Raw genomic sequence first — 14,832 nt, 5'->3', positions numbered from 1 at the left:
CAGTGCCCAGAATTGAACCAGATTGACTACATGCAATACTAACCCTAATATTATCTCTCCTGACAACATACTGTGTCTATAAAACATAATTTCATTCAATCCTATATATACCCTCTATAAAATGTGAAAAATACATTAATATATACTTGCGATCATGCTGAAATGCTCAGGATGTTACTTCTGTGAAGGTGGCACAGAAAGATGAAATCTACAGAAGACTGTAAGATTTTCCTTCTGGGTATCATAGGCCTCAGTCTGAAGGAAATATCTTATTTGCCAAAAATAATCCAGTAAAATTATGCTAAAATTTGAAGTGTTACTTGAATAATCAAAGAAAAATTTGTGCCTTGAAAAAGAGATTTTTCTTTCAACAGTATTTATGGAATTATCATACTTATGAAAACATTTCTTAAAACAGAAAATATTTCTCATTTTCAATATGAAGTGAATAAACCATTAAGAAGAAAAATGCACTTGCATTCCTTTCTTATATATAATACCTTTCTATATTATAGAAAAGTATCCACCTTCTACCTTAATTGAAAACTACAAATACCATTACTTGAGATATAGTATAGGGATAAAGGTGTTTGCCATGTACATGGTGAACCCCAGTTCAATCCCTGACACTAAATATGACCCCCTGAGCATGAGAAATCACCACTATGAGGATTTCTCAGCAGAGAACCAAAAGGATGTAAGCCCTAAGCTTTATATTTTGGGGTCCCAAAAAACAATAAAAATAAAAAATAAATAACAAATGACAAGCTATGAAAGTATAATTAATTTTAAACTTTGCCTCTATTAAGCACAAAGATATATTTCATAATGACATTTCCTTAATTTGCTGCAGAATATATATTTATATAATAAATTGAAAATAAAAATGCTTTTATTGAATAAGAATTAAGATTAAACATTCATAATTATAATTTGTCCTGATTCTGTCTTATAAATATATAGTAGATATTAACAGCCTTATACATAACCATAAACGATCAATTCTCAAAATTAAATAATGTCAATCCTCCATAAATTTTAGAATTGCTTCCTCCCTGATTTGTTTTGTATGACATGTAAATTAGTTTAAGAATTCATTGCAGTCTTTGACAGGAATAGATGACTCTGATATGCAACAATGATAGATATGAAGTCAATTGTATAAAATAACCATATTACTCAGATTATAGGAAAGATGAAATTATTATGCCCTCTCAACTGAGTGACATTCAACAATCTTCCTTGGAAGGTGCCTAAAGGTGAATAAATTAATCCATTGGTTGCCAGTGTTTTTGTTTCATAGGACCATCATAACAAAACATCCACAAACTGGCTGAAACCATGGTAATTTATTTTCTCACAGTTCTGAAAAGAAAAATTAGCAGTCTAAGACTGAAGTGTAGGCAAGGCTGATTTGTACTGGAGACTGTGAGGGAGAATAAGTTCATGTCTCCCACCCTTAGTTTGGGTGATTTATTGGCAACCTTTAGCATACTTACCTGGTCAATGCATTGGCCTTCAGATTCATATTGCATTCCCCTTGCATGCACTTCTTTACATGACAATCTTTTTTCAAAATATTTGTCATATTGGACTAAGGGCATGCTGTAATAAGATTTGCAATAGGATTTCATTCATCTTATTTAAAGATAGTTCCAAAGACTTTATTTCCAAATAAGATGACATTTTGGTGTTGGAAAGGTAGGACAGTGGGTAGAACACTTGCCTTGCACACACCTGACCAAGTTTGATTGCCAGCACTACAAATGGAACCTCAGGCCCCATCAGGAGTGATCTCTGAGCACAGAGCCAGGAGTGATCCCTGAGCAAAACCAGTTAAATAAAAATTTGCATTGCATTATGGGAGTTCTGAATTTGAATAATTTCAAATGCAATTTGTAATTTTAGGTAATCTATATCAGATTATATGTCACAGATGAATAGTCACAAAACCATAAAACAATTTTCAAAATACCTTTGTCAAATTATCTGGTGCCTCTCTCCTCCAAAATAAAATGCTCAACAAAGATGTTACACAAATATAAGTTAAAAATGATTGAATTTTAAATGTCTTACCACAATTATACATTAAATTGAATATTTCCTCTTATAAAATGGTAAACTTTTGAAATCCATACTTCCATCACAAATTGCTCACTAATTGCTATACATACTAGTCTGAGACTAAAGCCTTAAGTATTCTAGGATTCAATAGGTCCTTGATAAAATGAGTGAGTGATACCATAATTAGATGAGATTTTTTGAATATTCTCTTTGAAAACTTTCTCCAAAGCTAGTAATATTTTCATTTTACTATCTATACTAATAGTAAAGCTTTGTCATTTGATCATGAATGTAATTTGTGAAAATAGCCACAACTAAGTCGATCAAATATTGGGAATTAAAAACATAATTAAAAAATAATTGGGAATTAAAAAACATAATTAGGATAAGGGCACTTAGGGTAATACAAGGCATGGCTAAATTGCTACACACCTAAATTCTTCATAATAGGCTCTGAAAGCAACTCCAGAAATGATTGGGGCATTCACAATTCAGATTAATATCAACTCCAGATTGATAATTTTAAAAAACTTATGCTAAAATATGGACAATTAGCAGGCTCATTTTCTCTAATCGGCCTTAAACATTCCTGGTCAATATTTTTTATGTAATACTTGGTTTTTTTAAGCAATACTTTTTCAATGTAGCAATGGGGGAAAGGTTGTGTAGACTTGAGCTAATCTTAAAGCTATAAAATTTCATTTTTTTCCACCTGTAGTTGGAGTCAAGCTAGATAAATTTTCCAACTTTTCCAGTGCTAACAAATAAATTAGTTAACGAATAAATTAGTTAAACATTGTTCACACATCTTCAGCAACTCTTACTAACATTCCAGAGGTTTCACATTAAGGGGAAACTATTCCATTGAGCATCATAAGGCTCTGAATCTCAAAGTAAAGAGCTGATAAGACAACAAAATGGGACACATGTATACATCATGCACATGTGTACACACATGCGAGCACACACACACACACACACCTGTTCCAATAGCAGTAAATATTCTGTCCCATACAGGAACAATTATAGGACTTAACATAATTTACATTCGCATAAAATCGATTACATAAATTAAATATTGTCTAGCTATTCTTCAAATGATTGTCCAGATCTTCACCATGTAGACACAACTTCAAAATTGGGAGAAGAGCCTTCAAAAGGGAAGAATGTGGTCTTGAAAAATCCCTGTTTCCGAAAGTGTCCAAAGTATCTCATTCTGTAAGTCCCAGGCTGGGTAACTTCTGAAATATGCCATTGTATGATTGCATCGCTATGGCCTGCGAGTCCCTTGCGCCAATAGAAACTGTTGATAGAAAACAAATGAACAAATCCAATTTTTATTCTTTTTTTTTTTTTTTTTTGGTTTTTTGGGCCACACCCGTTTGATGCTCAGGGGTTACTTCTGGCTAAGCGCTCAGAAGTCGCCCCTGGCTTGGGGGGACCATATGGGACGTCAGGGGATTGAACCGTGGTCCTTCCTTGGCTAGCGCTTGCAAGGCAGACACCTTACCTCTAGTGCCACCTCGCCGGCCCCCCAATTTTATTCTTAAAAATACTGTAGAGAGGAACAAAGTGATAGGATAGCAGATAGGGTGCTTGCCTTACACATGACCCTAAAGGGCTTGATGTCCCATATCTCATATCATCTCCTGCTAGAAATTATCCCTGTGCACAGAGCCAGAAGTAAGTCCTGAGCACCTCTAGGGATGACCCCAAAACAGGGAAAAATTGTGCAAAGCACATTGAGGATAGACTGGACACTTTCCCAGAAGGACAGTAAGCCATCTTAATCAACAACTTCATCCAGAACCCCTTTCAATCAATTCACAAGGACAGCCAGCAATATGTCAATGTCTGTGATCATGGGAATAAAAAAAACCTAACATGCTTATATGATTGGATGTTATGCCCTCATTCGTATTTACTCTTACAGAAGCTATAACTATAATATTTCACAGAAAACAGAAATGAATAAAAATCTAACATATCAACTAAATATGGCGAGAAAGCCCTTTGGGAGTTTAATATCATTTGTATGCATTGAACTTGTCTTCCCATTTTTATTCCCTATATGACTAGCCAACTATTGCTAAGGCTTGAAAGATAAATGTTCATAGATATGCTCACCGAGTATCCCAGGAGGCATCATTATGCACTATTTTCCAGGTTGCTGAAGTGTTCTCATATTTCTCCACAGTGAGGAAGGTATCATAGGTCTGAAATTCATTAACATAATTGATCAGGTACTACTGCATAGTGGCAGAATCTGTCTGCAAATATTCCCTGCTTTAATCTCTCCTTAATAAATTACTTCTGTAAAAGTGAATTAAAATTTCATCCAAAATTTTAAGTGTTCGTCTAAAAATAATGGAATATCTTTAAAATAGCTATTAAAAACCAGAACTTGCATTGTTTTAGAAACTGTTAAACAGGCACAATTGTAGAGATGATGACAAATTTTGAAAAGCAGGACAAAAAGAGGTGGAATAAGGGGACAAAGGGTGGAGGTATATGCTGAGAACAGGGGTGAAGGGAGGTCAACACTGGTGGTGGGAATGGCCCTAATTCACTGTCATTATGTATCTTAAATATAACTGTGAAAGATTTGTAATTCATATTAGTCACAATAAAAATTATTTTAAAAAGAGGTGGAATAAAATTTTATCTTTTTAAAAAGCTAAATAAAATGTTTTCATTGTTTATTTATTGATATATTCCAAGTTAACTTTAGATTTAGGCAAAAAAAAACAATAAAAGTTTTTTTTATCTTTTTCTCTCTAGTAAAATGAATTTTTAATAAATGGACTTTTCCAAGTAAAAGAATTAAGAAGAATGCATAAATCCTCCTTGTCTTGTATGCTAAAGTAATCCTTATATTTTGACATAATGATTTCTAGACAACCTATCAGAAGATATGTTTTACTTTCCTGTTAGAAAAATAGATATATATGTGTAAGTTGCTTTAAACCAAGAATCCAACTTAAAATAAATAAGATATTTGAATAGTGCAATAGATTTAAAGGTACAAAAGCTAGGCTGGAGAGACAGTACAGCAGGTAAGGTTGCTTTACACAAGGCCAGCTATACAAGGCTCCTTATACAAGGCCAACTACAGTTATATCCCCATATTGTATAAAGATCTCTTAGCCACACCAGGAGTGATCTCTGAATGCAATGAGAAATAAGTTCTGAGTAGATAAAAGGTATACACTACTTCTTCAATTTGGGGCGAGGAAGGGTTTAAAAATACAAAGGTCCTAAATCTACCATTTTCTTTAAAAATAAAAAATATATAAGATTGGGGCCAGAGCGGAAAGGCATGTGCCTTGTGTGCGTTAGCCTAGGACAGACCGCAGTTCGATCCCCCGGCGTCCCATATGCTCCCCCAACCAGGAACAACTTCTGAGAGCATAGTCAGGAGTAACCCCTGAGCATCACCAGGTGTGGCCCCCTCAAAAAAATTTAGACTGTGGCTTTTGAAGGCAAGATTTAAATTTAATTTTTATCAATAATATTGTTTACAATTGTCATTTACAGTTGTTTAAAATAATTGGCTGAATGATTATATATGTATGTATAATTGTTGACTTCTCTTGTAATTACTTTGCTGAAAAATTATGCTCACTAAAGGAGTTTTCATATCCAAGTGATTAGTAAAGATAATTGTGTCTGGCCATCTAGACATAGAAATTTTGGACAGGCTTTTGATAAAATCACAAAGGACATGAATCCCAGTAGTTATAGGTCTAAAGTACAGATTAGAGGACAAGATAAGACTGCTAAATAGAAACTATAGAATTCTACTGTTTCTACCTCCTGGTTTTAATCACTTCAAAATGTTTAATTAGTTCTTTAATCTCTCGAGTGATAAATTATGGATCTAAAAATAGAAATATTAAAAACTTGGGGGAGGGTTGGGGTTGTGCCCAGTGGCGCTCAAGAGTTACTCTTGACTCTGCTCTTAGAAGTTGCTCCTGCCAGGCTCAGGGATGTTAGGATTTGAACCTGGGTCTGTCCTGTGTTGGTCTTATGTAAGGCAAATGCCTTAATGCTGTACTATCTCTCTGGCCCCAGAAATATCAAAAACTTAATTGGTTGGATATTAGTAAGGATTTAATTGAATTCATGTGATAATGTGTATATAGCACATGGCCTAGTAAAGGCAAATATTGGGCAGTGATAAATAGTAATGATGATGACATTATTACTAATAGCAAAGAGTACTGAAAATTGCTTAATGTTCCAGAGAAATAATTCTCATCAGAGGGTTTTAAGAATTTTGCTCTTCTGCTTCTCCATGATAACAATGATGGTAGTGTAGTTTCTCCATCCTAAAGATATTAAATGACAATTCATCCTGCTGCTTTGCCCTAACTCTTTGATATCATCAGAAAAACGTATTTTAAACAAAAATTCTCTGACTTAGCTTCACTGACTAGAGAATTTCAAACAGGTGCATGTTTATTATCCAATAAAACATTTCCCCTGTGTCATATTTGACAATATCATATTGCTACAATTGTTATCATGCAAAAATGATATTTTTTAATATAATTTTTATTTTGATCATAGTGTCTTACATATTGTTGACAATAACATTTTAGGTACATATTTACATAAAATCAGGGGGGATTCCCATCCCCAAATTGTCCTCCCTACACCTCCGTTTTTGTCCTACCTCCCATTTCCTCTTCCCTCACCCTCAGGGCGGCTAGAATATGTGGTCCCCTCTGTATCCACCCCAGTACTTAGTAGTCTTGCACCTGTTTGGTCTTGATGCCTCCCTTATCTCCCCCTCTAACTGTAAGCAGGACTAGCTAGTTCAAGTTGCATGATTTTGCCTGAAAAAGAGAAGATAAATAAACTGGGGTAAGAGTCTAATACTCCAAAAATGGATGGAATCCTTCTAGAGGCTCTCATCATCGATTTGGGGAGATGAAGGAGAAAAAGAAGGTGAAACACTCCACCAGTACCAAAAAAAGTGTCAATTATCCAGTGAGGACTCCAGCTATATCGATAAGCACCACAAAAAACAGACGGAAAAAAAAAACAAAAAACAAAACAAAACAAAAAAAACAAACAAACACCAAAAACACGCCATGGTCTTGAAATAAGAAACATGGCATAGCACATAACGAAAGAAGAGAAAAGAAGAGAAAAAAATAAGTATAATTGGGGACCACGATTTCAGTAGTCACACCCAAACAGAGAAATCGACCAAAATAGATAGGTAAATAAAAATAATAATAACAATAATAAATGAAGGAAAAATATATAAAATAACCAAGGTTTTGTGGCTTTTGTATTTTTGTTTTTTCCCCTCCTGCCCTGGCACAGTAAATATTGGGGTCATTCGAAAAGGAATTCACTTGGCCTAAGAAATATGGGGTTTCTCCGTCCTTGGAGTATACTGTCATGGGATCAGCTCTAGACTTTGCTCAGGATCATTTATTCTCCCGGTGGTGTTTGCAAAAATGATATTTTAATGAGCAGAAATGGGAGTGATAATTTAGAAGAAAAGTAGCTTGAATGAAAAATTTATATAGCAATTGAAAAAAGCAACTCACCAATTGACTCAACTCAGCACAACTGACTCCATATTGCAAGAAAAGATGTTTGACCTTGGAAATCACTTTTATTTTCCTATATATCTGTTTATGGTTTAATTTTTCACTACCAGAATGTGTCCAGTCGTGACTTATATAGCCATATCAACATTCTAATAAATTTACAGGAGAGTAAAATTGTTTATTTTTATAAGATGTTTCACGTGCATATATTTTAAAATCTACTATATTAATAGATGTGATCGAAATAAAAAGTTTTGAAATGATATGCTCACAGCAAACTATGATCAGTAAATACCTGTACTTGTTTTTGGAAAGGGTTACTTTTACAATGCTATTTGGTTCACTTTTAAATCAGTTATGCGCTGGACAAGTAATTCTTGTGGTATTTTTCAAAATTAGTAAATAAAGACCCTACTAGTTCCAATAGTGATAAGTAAGAATATGGCCAATGCAAAGGAAAGGAAAGAACCTAGACAGAGTATCTACTATGTTCAGTATAATTTCACAACTGAGGAAATAGTACTGCAAGAAGAAGAAAGTCAAAGACACACTTGATTTTTTGGTTCCTTCATTAGTTTCCAAATGTAATAAGGTTTCAAAATTTTAAAACATAATAAAATTGGTGTCACATTTACATCCACTCAAGAGACAATTCAATTCTTTATTATTGTGCTGTATATACTCCCAGGTTAAATATTACCTGAATATCATTTATTCAGACTATACCATATTAACTTGCCCTGTGCAAATTTTCCCATTAACTTAAAATAAGGTAAATAGCAAATTGGAAAAAGTTATCCTTATGTAGTAGGCTTAGAGGAAAATCTTTAAAAGTTTGGGCCCAGATGGATAGCACAGTGGCGTTTGCCTTGCAAGCAGCAGATCCAGGACCAAAGGTGGTTGGTTCGAATTCTGGTGTCCCATATGGTCCCCCGTGCCTGCTAGGAGCTATTTCTGAGCAGACAGCCAGGAGTAACCCCTGAGCACCACTGGGTGTGGCCCCTCCCCCCAAAAAAGTTTATAAATCATTATTAAGGATTACCCGGTTTTCTGCTGAATTCTTTGGGTTGGCACCTACAAAGGTAACTTCAACAACTTCTCCCTGAAATTAAAAATTTATTTTATGAGCTACAATGAATCATTTCTATACTCATATTTGGTCTATTGTTTATTAAACATGTAAGGAAGGATCTTAAATGTATCCCTATGTACATATGATGAAATATTAAATTAGCCAAATGAGTCATCTTCTAAGAATAGTACGTAACAGCCCTTCAACATGATCATAGGAAATTAGAGCCCTTAAATTATCCAGAATTTTTGGCCAATAAATTTATACTTGTCTGATTCAGATTAACATAAAATATAGAATTATAGTTCATACTATAAAGTATTTGCTTAACTGACTTTTTCAGCTATTTAATATTTCTCTTATTATACACATACAAAAAAGGGCAAATCAAATTTTCAAAATTTTGCACAGATGAATCATACACATATTTGTGTATAATGTCCAAAATTTAAAAAAAATGGTAAACAGAGTGTGCTTATTTTTCAACCTGGAACTTTTAAAAACTAAAACATATTCAGGAACTGGAGTGATAGCAGAGTGGTAGGGCATTTGCCTTGTATGCAGCCAACCCCGGGCGAACCTTGGTTCGATTCCCAGCATGCCATATGGTTCCCTAAGCCTGCCAGGCGGAATGTCTGAACACAGACAGATGTGCCCTCCAAGAAAAACTAAATATATTTGTATTATATAATCATATTATATAATGTTTGTAAAGATAATTGACACCAGACAATAAAAATTATTCTTAACCTGAAAGTGATCCTTGAGAGATAGAAAACAAAATTTCCATTTGCTGTTATACCATAAATCTATAGTCTGTGTACCCCAATTTTGGTGTTGTGTCTTAATGGAAACATAAGATTCTACTTGCATCCCTAGCACCCCCCGTATGGTACCGCAGGTACCAGTAGGAGTAATTCTTGAGTGCAGAGCCAGAAGTAATCCCTGACCATCACTGGGCATGACCCAAAATAATTTGAAAGCAGCATGAGAGAAGTGAATCCTTACTTATAGAGAAACAGGCTAAGATTAACAGTTAATATCTAGCTCATTGAAGACTGAAGGACTGTAGATGACAAAGTAACTTCTAAAAGTGATAAAAGAAATTTCTTAACCATGTTAGAGAGACAGTAAGTAGGTAGGAAGTTTGCCATGCATACAACCTACCCACGTTTGATCCCTGACACAATATATAGTGGATGGAGCCTACCAGTAGTATTCCCTTACTGTAGAGCTAAGAATAAACCCTGAGAAGATCTGGGTGTGACCCCAAGACAAAAAATAAAGGAAAAAGAAATTTCTCAACCAATTATATTAAAAGCTCATGCCCAAAGATAATAGAAACAATAAAACTAAAACTATCTATAGAAATTTCTAATCTATATAACTCCAAATATCTATTAGAATAAAAAATTATAGATTAAGACTAATAAAAATTGTAGCAAAAATTCTGCTTCCTTTCTATATGTTTTTGCTACTTTTGATATAAGAGACTTTTCTGAGCTTTCTGATCACTCATTTATAAAAAAGGCATAACTGAATTTTAGAAATTCATTTAATGTGGATAATGCCTGGATAAAACATTTTCCCATCTCAAGTTTGAGATCCTCTGCAGAGAGATAATTGTCAAAATCATCAGAGCTACCAGCTGTTCTATGACATGATTAGAGGCAGGGAGCGACATTAAACAGAATCCTCCATTCTCCCACACAGAATCTGAATGATTCCAGAATCTCTTTGTGAATCTTACCACTTTATACTGAGGTTGCGTTGAGTTCAGAACATCCCCAAAGTTTTTGCCAATCGGCTTGTTGTCGTCAATATTAGGAATTAATGAGCTTATCAGTTGCTTGAAAAATGGAGGCTCTGGACCACTGCTCAGGTCAGCTACAGTGTCCTAAAACAAAGAGCATTTATATAAGAAAAATACACTATATAGTTAAAAAAACATTTCCCCAAAGCCTCATAGCAAAAATGATTTTCATTAAAAACACATACACACACAAACACACACTCACACACACACACACCACTTAAAACTTTAGCAAAATGTCAGGTGAACTTTGCTAAACTAATGCCTAAATGACCACAATTTAATCTTTCATTGTTCTATATATGACTGAAACCCAACTACAATCATGTTTGCAATCATGGCACTTAAATAAAGATATTACAAAAAAAATAAAAAGAAAAAAGGAAATAAAAGAAAATTTTAGTCACAATTAAGTTTGGTCATTCCCCTACACAAAACCACACAGGTTCAGTTTCTAGGTTCAGTCAAAATCCAATTTTGACTTTGTAACTTTAAAAAAGGAAGAACATACTATAGACATATTTATGTTATAATATGAATATAACTTATATTCATGAATATAAAGTGAATATAAAATGAATACGATTTATAATATGATGTTGTAACTGCTCTTTGAATTTTTAAAACTGCTAAGCTCTCTTATCCAGACTAAGTACAAAGCTTTTCACTAGATTCTTCTCTAAGTTAATTAGAAAATAGAAGATATTTTAATTTAAAGTTTAAGATCATCCTTATCACACTGGTTTTTATCTATTTCCCACAAAAAGTCGCTTTATGTACTGTCATCAAAATATTATACTTTTTCATTTGAAATTACTATCATTTGACATTACTGTCACTAGCCTTTATATGTATTTACGTACTTTAAACTTCATTTTATGTATTTAATTTTTACAATGGCCAGATATGATTTCATTTCCATTACACCAATGAGAAAACAAGACACTTTAAGAACAAAGGTCTGTTTTTAAGTTTCATTTCAGTAGATTAAATATAACTGTAATGCTGTATACTGTAATATTCTTAAGCAAATATTAAATAAAATTAATTTGATTTTTCTGCCTAAAGAGTTATATAATATGAAGATATTTTTTCATTGGAAAACTATAGTCTTTAGTTTCAAAGAAATTTTAAGTGATAATCTCCATGAATAGATTCAAGTTTATCATTTTCTCTTTTTTATTTTTGGGCCACACCCAGTGATGCTTGGGTTGGTTACTCCTAGCTCTGATTTCAGGAATCACTCCTATCTGGGCTGAGGGAATTATGTGAAATGCCAGATAACAAACCCAGGTTGACTGCATGCAAGGCAAGCACCTTGCCCACTGTATTATCTCTCCAGTCCTTATACTTTTCACAGTTCTAGTTCTATTTTTCTATATCATAGCTTTTATAATAAAATTACAAGAACTCTATTTTGAACAATTAAATATCAGTCTAAAATTGGAAAGAATTTTATATTAAAATAATATTCTTTTTTTTTTTTTTTTGGTTTTTGGGCCACACCCGGCGATGCTCAGGGGTTACTCCTGGCTGTCTGCTCAGAAATAGCTCCTGGCAGGCACGGGGGACCATATGGGACACCGGGATTCGAACCAACCACCTTTGGTCCTGGATCGGCTGCTTACAAGGCAAACACCGCTGTGCTATCTCTCCGGGCACCAATAATCTATTTTCTAATGAAACACATTAACCAAAACTTTAAAAACACAATCAAATACATTAGACATGGTCATGTAAAAATTCACCCATTCAAATGCTTTAATCTTTTAATTTTTAATTTTTAATTAATTAAATTTAGCTTAATTAATTTAATTTAATTAAAAATAGTTTTTAATTAATCTTTTTTTTTCTTGGGACCATATGGGATGCCAATGGGATCGAACCGCTGTCCCTACTAGGCTAGTGTGTGCAAAGCAGACACCTTATCGCTTGCGCCACAAGCTCCTCTTGTTACTTTAAGGTATATCTTAACTAATGATTGGGAAAAATAAATGAAAATTGTTGATTGAGATTAATGATTCAGAAAATAAAATGCCATTTCATAAATAACTGCCAATATCAAAATTTCCTTAGTAAAATTATTTAAGTTTATATATTAAAGTAGATGCAGCTTGTCTATACATTTCAAATTACTGCTATGCTTTATTAAATATGCCTCCACTGATTATACATTATTACCTGCAAACCACCAGAAAAGTAAAAACCTGGCACTAATTATAACTACAAGATTCTGCTAATTGAAAAATGCAAGCCAATTAGAGAAATATTACAGTAGGATAGGAGCTCAGGTGGCATGATCAATTCATGAAGTGATGGAAAGAGTCTAACCAAAATTAGAAAATACTTGTTTGGCTCCCAGTGATAATGACAGTCACTTGCCATCTCCAAATATACCTATTCAGCTTGAAAACAGGGAGTAAATGATACCTTCACATGCCACATAATTATTGTGAGGCTAAAGTGAGATGATCTAGATGAAAAAAATTGACACTACCAAAAGGTCTGAGCTAAATCTGAATTGACTCTTTCATTTGTTTGTGATGTCTATAGACAATTTGAGAATAAAGATTTTCAAAAAAATTGAGCACACAAAGCTAAAGCTCTCCTTTGCTTCTTTTTGCATTCTTCTCCCATTGAGACAAAAACACAGATTTGTAGTACCGTAGCCAGGGCTTTGGCAAGGATTCTGAACTGATGGATGTAAGCAGATAGAGTGTGTGGTCCATAAATCGTAGATGCTGCCTCGTACCGCTGGGCCTGCGAGTTAAAACAGGGCAGAGTTATACAATTTTTCTGTACATTTCAGCCCATTCATTCACAGAGATATCATATTTTGTGTAGGGGTGATGCTCAGACATCTTACATAAATCCTATCAGCACAACTTAACTATAGCATAGCAATAACTACAAGGAGTGTGAGCATTTTCACTTCACACCAACTGCTTGATAAAGTTGCTGGTTTGCCACCGAACTAGAATTCCTTTTAATCTGAACAAGATTAATAGCACCTGAGGTTACTTCTAGCTGAAGTATTTGGTTTTCCCTAGCGAATACAGCAGTTGGGGGTGGGAATGTTTTAGATTTCCCTGAGTAAATTGGGGACTGAAGACAGCATCTGAATAAGAATTTTTAATTCATGCTAGAACTGGGAAATGGTACCAAATGCATCTCCTCTTCTTTTGTCTGGGCTTCAAATCTTTGGTTGTTCCATAGGAACCTTAAACTTATCTAGTGGAAACCTAATTCTCAATCTACCAGCTGTTCCCTATAACATTGTTCACTTCAGTGTGTGCTCTTCCTCTACCCTGCTCTGCCACGGTTATCTAGAACTATTCTTTCTCATTAATCCTATAAATCCCCCAAGTCTTATCACTCCTTAAAATCTCTCGAATTCATTTTTTTTCTGCATCTACCACTTTTACTTTAGTCAAACCCTTAGCTTTCACCCATATCACAACTGTAACTTTTGAGTCAGTTTTCTGCCTCCACACTTGTCCTTCCTATGCTTTCAATCATCCAAGTAAATTCTTGAAAATCACAGATTTGACTAGAACATGTCTTTCTTGAATTCTACTGCCAAGCTAGAAAGATTTTATTATGTCCCACATAGTATTCACATAGCACATGGATCTCCAGCAAAATCTGTCCTTGCCTCCCATTCTAGCCCTAGTTTCAGTACCCTTGCTTTGCACTCACCTCGTGCTATTCATTTAACTATACTCACTTGGATATAATAAATCCTTCCCTCTGGACATTTTCATGTACAATCTTTTCAATATGGAACACCTTCTCTATTATCTACCCAGTTTACCCTATTCATTCTAGGAATTCCATACATACATTACATCTTTCAGAAAAATCTCCCAGTCTTCAAATACCCATATAAATAGGGATATTAATTTATACCTCTCTTGCACAGAAATGTAAAAATCTTGGTTATAAATTTTAATGCTCTAGAGGTCAGTGGTGAATTTTTTATCACTGTTATGCCCAAATAATAACTGCGAAATAAATTCTAATTCTTATATAAGTACACCTCTGACCATGAACTCCTTTGACCTGTTAAGGCCTACTCACTTATCTCAGAATAGTTTCAGAACACACACAAGAAAATACAGAGATTAACAAGAAAAACTAATTAAACATTAGTAAATAATACATGGATTGTGTGACATATCAGTACTTTGTTTATATTGCATGATTAGATAATAACTCTAGTAGCAGATAAAATTCTTATAATTTTAAGAGATGAAGAATAAAAAATATTTCTAGATATTCAATAATGGTATGTGACAGGACATAAACTCTAC

The 14,832-nt window shown here is 34.0% G+C and overlaps 1 protein-coding gene across 1 annotated transcript in view; it reads right to left on the bottom strand.

Annotated features, from left to right (window-relative positions):
- Positions 1–2,847: 2,847 nt before the first annotated feature.
- LOC125995115 (neutral ceramidase-like) overlaps positions 2,848–14,832 on the bottom strand; it is a 96,911-nt gene continuing 84,926 nt past the window's right edge. The window contains exons 18-22 of the mRNA XM_049764669.1: positions 13,184–13,279; positions 10,457–10,603; positions 8,677–8,736; positions 4,192–4,280; positions 2,848–3,367 (exon numbers count right to left, since the gene is read on the bottom strand). Coding sequence (XP_049620626.1) covers positions 3,178–3,367; positions 4,192–4,280; positions 8,677–8,736; positions 10,457–10,603; positions 13,184–13,279 — 582 coding nt within the window. The 3' untranslated portion in view covers positions 2,848–3,177. The remainder of the gene's footprint in view (positions 3,368–4,191; positions 4,281–8,676; positions 8,737–10,456; positions 10,604–13,183; positions 13,280–14,832) is intronic.

This window comes from Suncus etruscus, chromosome 17 (genome assembly GCF_024139225.1).
Source record: "Suncus etruscus isolate mSunEtr1 chromosome 17, mSunEtr1.pri.cur, whole genome shotgun sequence".
In the NCBI taxonomy this organism is placed as follows: Eukaryota; Metazoa; Chordata; class Mammalia; order Eulipotyphla; family Soricidae; genus Suncus; species Suncus etruscus.
This window is presented reverse-complemented; position numbering and strand designations above follow the sequence as displayed.